Below are 12747 nucleotides of genomic sequence, written 5' to 3' on the forward strand. Positions count from 1 at the left end.
TCCTGAACCTTTGCTAGAGGAAATTTACTAAAAGTTAGCAGAAGTGGTTACATAAAGAGTACTCTGTAATAGAGTCTCTTAACAAAAAGAACGTTGAAAAATCAGTTGGTATAAAACACTGATTCAGGTCTTGGGGGGATCCTAAGGAAGTAAAACCTAGCCCCTACTTTCCAGGACTTTAAAAATCTCCAAAGTGGAAATTGGCATAAACACAGGCAGATTACAGAATAACATATGACCGCAAATGGATATAGTTAATTGTCAGCTGTGTAAAATAGCAAACATTAGTTCTAACAGAAGTTTAAATCACTTTGCATAAACTGTAGATTTTTCTCACCTCTTAAAACATGGGGCCTGGAAATCATTATCCATTTATAGGTAAAAGGCCACCTTAGGCAAAAAGGGACAAGCAGAGCAGTAACGAAACTGAAATGTTCTCATTTGAACATCAGCAGCCATATGCTATTTGGAACATGGTTGACACTAAATGAATTCACGCCGTGTCGGAAAGCTATTTCCTGTGTCTACCTGAGTTGTCAGGAGAAATCCCTTCCTTGATAACATTCTAACGTTGGGATGAGTTGCTGCCATCCTGGGAAGAGAAGTCGGTTCGTAGGGCTCAGTGACATTAGCTTGGAACCAGTTTCAGCAGTGTTAAGGAACCAGGTAAAGACATGCCTATAGCGCACCTTTCCTCAGTGGGATGCTGCCAAACTCCCTGGTGCTTTGAAAATGTGCCCTGCTGAAGTGCTTTGGGTAGAAACACCTGTTTCAAAGTTTCACTTAATTATTATGGTCACGTGAAGCAAGTGATTGCTTCTACCATTTATTTTTGAAACCGTCCTAACAGAATGGCCTTCCATTTGCCTCTGATGTAGTGAACTGTGTGTACAAGATGTTAATTGTGTGTAAAACATTAAATCCACACTCACTGCCTGCCCATTTGTGTTTCAGGCATCCTGACAAAAACAAAGATCCTGGAGCAGAAGACAAGTTCATCCAAATTAGCAAGGCTTATGAGGTATCATGTCAAACTTGTGATGCATCCATTAGCTCTGATAAAATATTTTTTTAAGTGGCCAGTTTTGTGAAGACTCTCAGAAGGGGCACGCTCCCAATGCCCTTGACCCAGTTTCTAGATGACGGTAGAGAGAGCATATTTAGCCACATCCAATATGTTGAAATTGGTGCCTGAATACTTCAGCCCTTTAAAACAAAACAAAACAACAACAACAAAAAAAAAAAACTGGCCTATTTTAAAGGCTTTAATTGGAATTGTAGAATTCTCAGAATTCCTAAATGTAGGTCTCTATTTCCTTTGTAGAAACTTTTATCACATGCTCACCTCAGCAGCATATATACTAGAGCTTACATTAAAGAAAGACTGGTGTTCCTGTATTTATTAAAGTCGCACAAGGTTACAAGTACATGTAAACACCAGATTTTCAACAATTTTCCAGCAGGTCAGCTTACGTAGCTTGGTCTAGAATGGGCACAAAAGATCAGTCCGTGGCTTCCTGATTTGTGTATGGTAATGCTCTTCAAGAGACAGCGCTTGGCTCATAGAATGGCACATCATCCTAAAACAGCTTCTCGAATTTTAGACTTCAGAGTTATTTCTAAGTAAAACAAAGCTAACGTACAAGACACTGAACTCAGTTCTGTGGGGACTTTTTGGTGTTCGCAGCTTTTCCTATCTCGGTTTGAGTTATTCCAACTTAAGTGGCATGACCTAGGCCATTTTTTTGTGGTCAACATTATGTTAAGTTTTATTTGTTTTACTGATGTGTCGAGTACTCTGATAACTCAAAATCTCTAAAGCCAAGATGAACGCGAATATCTGAAGGACTGAAGTCTTTTGGTCTTGAAATACTGAACGTTTCTATTGAGAGAGGATTTTCCTGGCATGTCGGAGACTGCATTCGGAATATCGAGCCGTGCTATAGCTTTACGTTTCTTTTCCTGTGTCTTCCGTGCTGCTCACAGAATAGTCCTTGGGGTAGAACTTTTTCCATTTCACAGATTTCCTATTGTTGTCTTTCCTTATAGATTCTTTCCAATGAAGAAAAGAGGTCCAATTATGACCACTATGGAGACGCCGGAGAGAACCAGGGCTACCAGAAGCAGCCGCAACAGCGGGAATACCGCTTCCGGCATTTCCATGAGAATTTTTACTTTGATGAATCCTTTTTTCACTTCCCTTTTAATTCGGAGCGGCGGGACTCCATTGATGAGAAGTATTTATTGCACTTCTCACACTACGTGAATGAAGTGGTTCCAGATAGCTTCAGGAAACCCTACCTCATCAAGATCACCTCAGATTGGTGCTTTAGCTGTATCCACATCGAGCCTGTTTGGAAAGAGGTAGTTCACGAACTGGAAGGATTGGGTAAGATAATTTTATTTGCTAGAAGGTGTCTGTATAGAAGAAGGTAGCTTTTGTATCTTGAATTTTATGGGCTCTTGGGGAGAAGGAACAGTGAGATTTCGCTTCACAAGTTCGTGGTGACTGGGGTCTTTCCAGGGACACATTTTCAGAGAAGGAAATATGTCAGCCATTCTCATTTTGCACTACTAATTTGAAGCCTTATCTGTATAGTTTCCTAACATCTAATTGGGGGCCTAATACCTAGGAGAAGTTTAAAAATTATTGGTTGAGCAAAGCAGCCCTCAAGCATCAATTTTGATGCTGGTGGGATCTGCAGATTGTTCTCATCAGTATTTGTGATTTCATTCTGTGGTTAAATTTGCTAGAGCTGCCATAACAAAATATCACAAAACAACAGAAATGTATTTTCTCACATTTCTCAAGGTTAGAAGTCCAAGATCAAGGTGTCGGCATGTTTGTTCTTTTTTTCTGAGGCCTCACTCCTTGGCTTGCGGATGGCCACCTTCTCCCTGCGTGTCCACATGGTTGTGTCTCTATGTGCATGTTTCTGGTATCTTAATCTCTTTACAAGGACACCAGGCATATTGGATTAGGGCCCACCCTACCGACCTCATTTTAACTTAATTACTTCCTTAAAGGTCCTGTCTCTAAATACAGTTACAAAGTACTGGGGGTTAGGACTTCAATTCCATCCATAACACTCATGGTCTTGGGTTACCACTCTGGATCACAGATTAGCCCTTCCTGTGTTCATAGTGACCACTTAGTGCCAGGAAAATGCCAGCAATCCAGACAGGGTATTTATTTTAACGACTCTGAAAAGTTGGAATTACTGAATTGTGTGTGTGTGTGTGTGTGTGTGTTGTGTTTTATAGGCATTAGCAGGCCTATTCTTGAGTAACTAAAAAAGGCCCAAACTCAATCATAGGGGCCAAGAGCCTAGATGTCTCTGGAGAGAACAGACCAATGAAAACCATTAGTTCGTTTATCCTAAAACAGAAATTTTCAGCTTATGGTTCAGAAGCACTCCAATTTGCCGAAATGCTTTCGTGAGACTGAGTAAAGAAGTTCTTGGAAGAAGATGAGGAAATAAGTTTAGCACAGTGTCAGCCATGTGGTGGGCAGTCAGCGGATGCTTGCTGGTGGTGCATAATGAGTGAACGAGAGGGTAAGATCAGCTGGAAGCCCCTGGGTTGAACAGCTTCTTCATCAAAAAGTGTAATTGCATTGTATACCCCACTAGGTGGTATACTGAAACCTATCTAACCTCCTTCGTCTAGGAGCCGACATTCAGACCCAATAGCAGAACATAAACGTTAAACCACCGCATAAGTTAGGACGGCAGTGCGTTTACACCAAAGTCAGATTAGGACCAACATTCTATTTTAAACATGCCAGGTGAACAACGTGAAGGAGCGAAGCAGGGTGGTTACCTGTGTCCCATCCCTGGGCTTGGGAGTCATAGGTCAGTGTCCAGTGTATGTGCCGTTCCAGCGAGCACCAGACAGACCAGTGTTCAGATCTGAGCTCTGCCATTTACTGTCTTTGTGTCCTTGGACAAATTACTTAATACACATTTCTCCATCTCTCAAACGGTTGTAATAATGTCAAACCAACAGGATTGATATGAAGATTAAATGAGAAAAATATCTAGGGGCGCCTGGCTGGCTCAGTTGGTTAAGCGACTGCCTTCGGCTCAGGTCATGATCCTGGAGTCCTGGGATCGAGTCCCGCATCGGGCTCCCTGCTCGGCAGGGAGTCTGCTTCTCCCTCTGACCCTCTCCCCTCTCATGCTCTCTCTCTCTCTCATTCTCTCTCTCAAATAAATAAATAAAATCTTTAAAAAAAAATGAGAAAAATACCTATTAAGTTTCTAGGATATATTAAGCACAGACGTAAAATGAGCCTTAGGGAATTTCTAATGAACTAGGTTTTCTGGTTTACCAAAGTAAAAATTTTTAAAACGCCTATTTTATAAATTTTTAAAAATCAGTCTCAAATACATGAGTCTACTTTCCTCAACTCACTGGCTACCAGGCACCGACTTTCGACTTACGTTCAGCTAAGTCTCACAAGGTAATTAGAAGTTGGATGGGCAGGAAACCAAGGAGGAACATTATAGGCAGAGGCAACAGGGCAGCCAGAGACACAAAGAGCCTCCAGGGGAGAGGGGGTCGCAGGGTGTGACTCAGGTATAGCTGAGGGGGAGCAAGCAGGAAGAGCACGCTGGGACCAGGTAGTAAGGAGCCTTAAAGTCCAGGCTCAAGAAGCTGGACTTTATTTTACAGTGCGTAATAAAGCCAAGAAAAAATTGTCACGTAAAGGCATGATTTAATCACATCTACACTTTAGAAAGCTGTTAGAGCCGGTTGAAGGACAGATTGAAGAAGGTCAGAAGAGTGGCAGGGAGGTCACCAGCCCTGGTAGGACAGCAACCACTGGCCCAGACTAGGACAGAAGGAAGAGGGAGGTGGACAAGTGTAAGATATTTGAGAGGTAGGATCGTGGAAGTCTGGAGGGACCTGGCTCCTGGAGACCACTTGAATGTGAGAAATGAGAAAAGGAGAGAGGGGGCCAAGATTGACTCAGTATTCTGACTTGAGCCAGTGGATGGGCAGGGAATTCAGGGAAGAGCTGGATTTGAGAACTTATTCTAAATCGTAACTGCGTTTGGACGTACTGCACATGATGACATGAAAATAGTAACACTAGCTCGTATTTATGGAGAATTTACCATACGCCTAGCACAATTGCGTCAACCCATATGAAACAACAGCCATTCAAGGCAGGTGCTGCTGTCATCGCTTTTTTACAGACATGTAGCTCATTTTGGGAACCTCGTCAGGGTCCCACCGTTGGTGTTCGGCAAAGCTGGGATTTGAACCCTGGAAGTCTGGCCCTAAGTCCGTGCGTTGCACACCATGCTGTATCGCCTTTTAATGTCCTTAAATCTTTGATGATGGAAGATCTTGCTCTTCTTTTGGTTTGTCATGCTGTCTGATTATAGTAAGTCAGGACTCAAGTGACAGGATGGAAGAAGCTGAATTTAGATCCATAGAAGTGACATTTACTGAGGGTTCAGTCCATTCCCCCACTGCACCCCCGAAGTTCCCTGGAAGGCTGGTTTTGACCAAATGTATCAGTTTGGTTTATAAACCATTTTCCTCTTTGGAACATTTGGATTGGTTGAAGATTCCCGACAGTCAGGTCCACTTGGTTACCGCTGGGTGGCAGCACGATGAGATCCTTATGGCGTCCATGGCCATTTCCCTGTCCCGGTGAGGCAGCACTACCCTTTAAGGCAGATACTGCCAAAAATGTTTCTTTTTTTTTTTTTTTTAACATTTATTCCAGAGATAGAGAGGACATGAGCAGGGGGAGGGGCAGAGGGAGAGGGAGAAGCAGACTCCCCACTGAGCAGGGAGCCCCATGCGGATCATGACCTGAGCCAAAGGCAGACAGACACTTAACCAATTGAGCCAACCAGGGTACCCCCTACCAAGAGTGTTTCTATTCTGAGTTAATAGGAAGAGCAGACTGGGGCACCTGGTGGGCTCAGTCAGTGGAGCGGGTGACTCTTGATCTCGGGGATGTGAGTTGGAGCCCCAGGTTTTATGTAGAGATTATTTAAAAATCTCTCTCAAAAAAAAAAAAGGAAGAGCAGACCATCTTAAAGATCAGCTGAGAGGTCTGGGGAAGCTCGGATCTTCTGTCAGAATAACGTAAAATGCCTGGATTGCCATGGATGGATGAAAGAGAACAGTTCTACCCCGGGGAGAGATGCGGCCGCTGGTTAGGTAGAGTCCACAGCCATGCGGCGGGGTAGCGGCTAGTGTACAAAGCAGCCCACGTGTGTGGACAGCCACCCTGGGGAGAAGGGCCAGAGTAATCGGCACTGCCTTCAACCTCGAGGAGCTTCCTGTTGAGCTGAAGAGAAAAGATGTACCCAGAGAATGCACACCTGACATTTGCAAGTACAGAATCACATTTGCAATTACAGAATAATAAGCGCTGCAGGAGTAAGCAGAGGATGAGAAAGAATTCATGTTCTCATTTCACACTCTCTTCTTGGTGAACCAAGTACTATGTTAGACGTTAATATATAAGTTGTAATAGTTTTTATTGAGCCTTTCAGTTGTTTGGCATTGTGCTAGGTGTGTTTTGAGGATTGTCTGTATCCCCAGAGCAACTCAGGGAGAGACCGCTATTATCCCTGTTTTCCAGATAAGCAAACCGAGGCCCAGGAAGGGTAAGGAACTAATCAAGGTCACACTCTCCACAGGTAGAAGTGCTGGGATAGAGATCCAAGAGCACAACTCTAGGGCACACATGCACCCACCATGTAGAAGTGCTGGGATAGAGATCCAAGAGCACAGCTCTGGGGCACACATGCACCCACCATGTAGAAGTGCTGGGATAGAGATCCAAGAGCACAGCTCTGGGGCACACATGCACCCACCATGCCGCACGGCTTCGAAAATCAGCAAAACGTGGTCCTTGCATTAGCAAACTCAGGTGGGAGACACAAGTGAATTATCACAGTGCTCTGCGTGCTCACCGGGAGGGGCACAGACAGCGACCAGGGTGTCGAGGAGGCTCCATGTCTTAAAATCAAATACCATTTTAGGGCAGTCCAATTTGAACAATCCTGCAAATTATTCACCATGACTTCTCATTTATTTTTTGTAAAGATTTATTTATTTATTTTAGAGAGAGAGAGCGTGAGCAGGGGGAGAGGCAGAGAGAGAGAACCTCGCGCAGACTCCTCGCTGAGCATGGAGCCTGATAGGGAGCTTGATCTCATGACCCTGAGATCATGACCTGAGCCAAAACCAAGAGTCAGGTGCTTAACCGACTGAGCCCCCCAGATGCCCCATGACTTCTTATTTTAAAAGAAGGAGTAATTTCTCCCTTTTAAGGAATTGTTAAGTTTATAACAGTGTTACACTGTCTAGGAAAAGGGTCTACCTAGATACTGGTTTTAAAAAAATCTGCTTTAGCTCCATATCCTTGATTTTGTTCCATTTCACATTATTTTGCATCTTTTAATTTCTTTATTGGTGGGTTTGTGTTTAGTCAGATTCGACAGTGGCCTATTCCTCCAGTTGGCGCTGTACATTCCTTAAGACATACGCAAAACTTGTGGGGCTCCTGGGTGGCTCAGTCGTTGGGCGTCTGCCTTCAGCTCAGGTCATGATCCCAGGGTCCTGGGATCGAGCCCCACATCGGGCTCCCTGCTCCGCGGGAAGCCTGCTTCTCCCTCTGCCACTCCCCCTGCTTGTGTTCCCTCTCTCGCTGTGTCTCTCTCTGTCAAATAAATAAGTAAAATCTTGAAAAAAAAAAAGACGTATGCAAAACTTGAAATAAAGATGAATGTGTCTAGAGGTGCCTGGGTGGTTCAGTTGGTTAAACATCTGCCTTCAGCTCAGGTCATGATCCCAGGGATGGAGCTCAGCATTGGGCTCACTGGTCCACGGGAGGCCTGCTTCTCCCTGTCCCTCTGCTGCTCCCCCTGCTTGTGTTCTCTCTCTCTCTGCCAGATAAATAAATAAAATCTTGAAAAAAAAAAAAGGATGTGTCTATGTTATAAAGGAGAAAAAGAATTTCCCTAAAAGTTGCAATACACATTGGTACCTCAAAATAGAGGTGCAACATGGACACGTTTAGTACTGTACAGAAGGAAGACTTCTTACAACCTCAAGAAGAGAAGGAAATGTTAGTGTTTTTAATTACCCAGGATCTGCAAATTAGCCAGAAACGACAATCCATATCAAAATCAAATGTTTCTGGAAAAGGTCGCATCTGCTTTCCCTTTCTTTTAAAATTCACTACTCCTGTGCGTTTGGATTTGGGGCATGTCCGTCTGTCCTCTAGCCAAGCTCTGCTAAATCAAGATAAGAATACATGGATAGTTTTACTTGCTGTTGGCCAACTGAGCTTGCTTTATGGACGCTGAACTTTGAAATGTAGAAAATTCAAAGGCAAAGGAGGAGACAGTGGAGACTGTGGTGTTCTCTGTGACTCAAGACACCCCAAGTCACCACCCGCCGCTGGTCATTTCCCAGCTGGAGTCTCTGTGAGATATCAGCGCTGCCAGCTTTTCTCACTCTTCCTTCCCAGCTTGGGTGGGGAGGGGGGAGGGTTAGACCTGAACTCTCTTTTTTTTTTTTTTAAGATTTTATTTATTTATTCGAGAGGGGGAGAGAGAGCGCGCACACGCGCAACAGTGGTGGAGAGGGGCAGGAGGAGAGGGAGAAGCAGATTTCATGCTGAGCAGGGAGCCTGATGCGGGACTCGATCCCAGGACCCTGGGATCATGACCGGAGCCCAAGGCAGATGCTTAACCAACTGAGCCACCCAGGCGCCCCTAGATCTGAATTCTTACTAAATATTTTCTCAGGAAGAAAAATACCACCAATTGAAACACCAAATATTTATCATTCTCTATTCTATTCTAATCCATATGCTAGTTAATACAGAAGAGAGGTAAAATTCCTCCAGAATTTGGAAGTGGATTATGATAGTAACAATCGAAGTCCTTTGTAGAAATGATCTAAGAAAATGGCCTTTATAGATTTGGAAACACTTTTAACGAAGGTGATGTATGTAAGGACTCAGCGGTAATTTAAGTAAAAGAAACGAAGCCTAACCACTTGTATTCTGTTCTCACCAGGAAAGAAGCTGTACTGATGGGAGGGCGGGAGAGGTGGGGGAAGGACGTCTGAGAGAGCAAGGGTTTGCCGTGTGTATGCCACTCCGCGGGAGGAGACCAGCTGCTCGAGGCAAAAATCCCACCCCCACAGACACGGTCTCGGTCTCAGGCCTCACCGTGGTCTGGATGAAATAATACCGAATAAGAATAGTTGTAATTAATTAGGCACCTACTGTATTCCAGGCTCGGGGTTAGGTTCTGTTTTATGTTAATGTGATTTAGTCCCAACAGAACAACTTATCTTCATTTTACGAATGAGGAAACAGACCCAGGGAGGTGAAATGACGTGCCTGAAGTTACACAGCTAATGGGGAACAGAGCTGGGCTTGAATCTGGATCTGATTGTGAATACTGATTTTTAATTCATTGGTGGTGGTTGTTTTAAAAAAAACCGAGTGCCTACTAAGTTTTTTTTAAAAAAACCGCGTGCCAGGAACTGTTCTAGTTATTAGGGATGCAGCAGTAAACAAAATAAGCAAAACTCCCTGCACTCCTAGAGCTTATGTTCTAGTGAGTACACACACCAACTAAGTAAATCACAGAGTCCGACAAAGGGCGCTGTAGCCTGGTAAAGCAGGGTGGGTAGCAGAGAAGGCCAGAACAAGGTTACAGGCTGAAAACTGTGCAGACAAGGAGGGCCTGGCTGAGGAGGCAGCCCACTGGGGGTGTGACAGTGAGCCCCAGGGGCATCTGGGAGAAGAGTAGAGTGAACAGCAAGTGCAGATTTTTTCAGTTTCCCTTTGCTCTCCAGGACTGCCTGCATTTCTCGTCCCGACTCCAGGCCCACCAGCCACCTTTCTGATTACTAATTCAGGTCCCTGTGTGTCCTGAAACCTGGCAGAGAGCACCCTGAATGGCGCAGTTTCTAGAAGAGTGTACTCCCTGGGATCGGATAATAAATGGGCATCTGGTCTGTGTAAGATCATTTAGGGTGAGTCAGTCTCTAAGAAATTGATCCCTCCGGTATTCAGAACCCACGGTGGAAGAGGTCAGTCTTCCAAGCCAGGAAGGAGCCAGGCTTCACACTCAGGCAGTCGTGGGTTCAGATCCCAGTTCTGCTGCATGCTGCCCATGATACCAGGTCAGTTGTCCTCAGCTCCCAGGCACGGGGAGCATGAAGGTAACAGCACTGACCACTCGGGATGTTGGCGAGTATGAGAAGTGATATTGTATGTAAAGCTCTAGCCATGCTGCCTCGCTTAGAAAGGGTTCAAAACATGGTCATTCCACCCTTGGGCCTTTGCTGTGTGGCCACTTGACGTCCCTAGGTGATACGTCTTCTGACTTTACATAAAACCGAACCTATCATTGTATGTGCCTGCTATATTCTTGTTCTCTCTTCTGCTCGCACAATTTTCACAAGCACTTCCATTTGTTGACACTATTCCACAGTTATCTGGAATGCCTGCAGTGTGGTGTGATGTCGTGTACTAGACTTGGCTCTGGAACATCCAGCTTGGGTTCTGGTTCTGCAGTGCTATCAGCTCTGCAAACTGGGATCACATAATCTCTCTGAAGCTTGCTCTTTGTCTGTAACATGAGGGAGTAGACCATGTGATGTCCAAGTTTCCTCCTTAAACCTGCCCTTGAGATACTCCAAGGGTCATAGTCAGGTGGGCTGCAGATAGATTTGTTTCTTCTCCTTAGCAGTTTTAATGCATTAAGCTTGTGATCCCTGCCATTTACCCAGCAATTCCATTTTTGGAACTTAATTAGAAAATCACACACGTACACAAAGATGTGTACGCAAAGATATACAAGGGTGCCCAGCAAAATATTCCTTATAATAGTGAAAGCCAAAAGCAACTTCAGTATTCAAACACTGATGGCCGGGTTTCCGTGGTTTCCATGAACTCCCGCTGTGTGCCACGCTCTGGTCTGGTGCTTGGGATACATCTGTGAACCGAACCAGGCTCGACAGAAAAAAGCAGTGTGTGATATGTTAGAAGATGGGAAGTGTTATGGAAAAAGGGAAAGTGAGCAGGTTGAGGGGGATCCCGTGTGTGGAGAGTATGGTTTCAAACATGGTAGCTGGGTGGGCCTCATTGAGAAGGACTTGCAGTTGGCGAAGGAGGGACTCAGCTACACAGATGTCAGGGAGGAACACGCTCCAGGCAGAAGGAACAGCCAGTGCCAGGGCCCTAAGGCAGGAGCATGCCAATGGCTTTAAGGAAGAGGAGGACGCTGGGTGCTGGAACAAGATGAATGGGGAGGAGGAGAGGGAGGTCAGCAGGGGATCAGGGGCCAAATTACAAAGGGCCTTGTTGGCCTCTGTGTAGATTGGCTTTTATTCTGAGTGAAATGGGAAGTCTTTGCAGGATTTGGGCAGAGGAGTGCCGTGATCCATTTTATGTGTTAGAGGAGACAGTGTGGTTAGTTGGGAACAGGCCACAGGGAGACCAGGAGAGACAATAACGTTAGGTGGGTGTTGCACAACCAGGGAAGAGAGATGGTGACTCAGAGGAGAATCTAAAGAAAGTGGAGACAAACAGATTCCTGGCGTATTTCGAAAACGAAACCAACAGGACTTGCTGACAGATTGGACGTGGGGTGTGAGAGCCAAGAGGTGGAGGATGACTTGGGTCTTCTGTCCAAGTAACAGGAAGGAAGGGGCCCCATTGGTGACCAGGGGAGGCCTGCGTGGGATGGGCCTGGGGGAGGAGTGCAGGAGTTGGGTTTGGGAAATGTTAAGCGGGAGAAATCTGTTGGGCATCCAAGAGAGGACTAGTCCTTACTGGCTATGAATATTTCAGGTACCTCCCATGTTTAGCTGAGGAGCTGACTCTCCAGATATACTGGTTGAAGGACGGAACAAGAAAAATTATTCAAGTGTTAAGTGAAATGAGTATCAGATGCCTCCGGTTTTGTTTTATATATAGGTATATGTGTCCACACACGTGTTTGTGTAAGAAAAGGTACAGATAGATACCAAAATATTAACGGTAGTTATATGGGATTTGACTTTTGAGTGATTTCAACTTAATTTCTTTCTCCTTTTGAGAATGTGTACTTTCTAATGTCTATCTCTACCAAGTAATTTGTATAAAAGGGAGAATTGTTCTGAAGAGTGAGAAGACTGACTTCTATCAATAAATCATAGTTATTTTTCCAATGATTGCCGAGTTGTTGAACCCTTGGACTTTTTACAGGTGTTTTTCCTTGTGAATAGAGGCACTATGAGCAGATTGCTTTCCTTTTTTTTAAAGATTTTATTTATTTATTTGGCAGAGAGAGACACAGCGAGAGAGGGAACACAAGCAGGGGGAGTGGGAGAGGGAGAAGCAGGCTCCCCACTGAGCAGGGAGCCCAACGTGGGGCTCGATCCCAGGACCCTGGGATCATGACCTGAGCCGAAGGCAGATGCTTAATGACTGAGCCACCCAGGTGCCCCAGCAGATTGCTTTCTTTTCTTGTGAAGTATTTTCTCACGGTCTCCCAAAATTCGAAATAATGGGGACGAAAAGATACAAAGATCTGTAGCTCTTAAATATTGCCAAATTATTCTGCAATAATAAAACTGAACAGATTTAGAGTATCAGCAATGGAAGAAAATGCCCATCAGCCTATTAGGAAAGATATCCTCCCCTCCTAGGTCAGGATTTCAAGTGCACACCAAAAAATCACTTACCAGCATTTCTTCATCTGC

The 12747-nt window shown here is 44.8% G+C and overlaps 1 protein-coding gene across 5 annotated transcripts in view; it reads left to right on the top strand.

Moving 5' to 3' along the window:
- Positions 1-12747, top strand: part of DNAJC16 (DnaJ heat shock protein family (Hsp40) member C16) — a 39610-nt gene that overhangs the window by 5116 nt on the left and 21747 nt on the right. For 4 of the 5 annotated variants that reach the window (XM_027621453.1, XM_027621471.1, XM_027621443.1 and 1 more), the window contains 2 exons: positions 955-1021; positions 2050-2389. In XM_027621453.1, coding sequence (XP_027477254.1) covers positions 955-1021; positions 2050-2389 — 407 coding nt within the window. Of the gene's footprint in view, positions 1-954; positions 1022-2049; positions 2390-12747 lie in introns of those variants that run through there. The other variant, XM_027621481.1, reaches the window with a different exon arrangement.

Source organism: Zalophus californianus, chromosome 4 (assembly GCF_009762305.2).
Source record: "Zalophus californianus isolate mZalCal1 chromosome 4, mZalCal1.pri.v2, whole genome shotgun sequence".
Lineage (NCBI taxonomy): Eukaryota > Metazoa > Chordata > Mammalia > Carnivora > Otariidae > Zalophus > Zalophus californianus.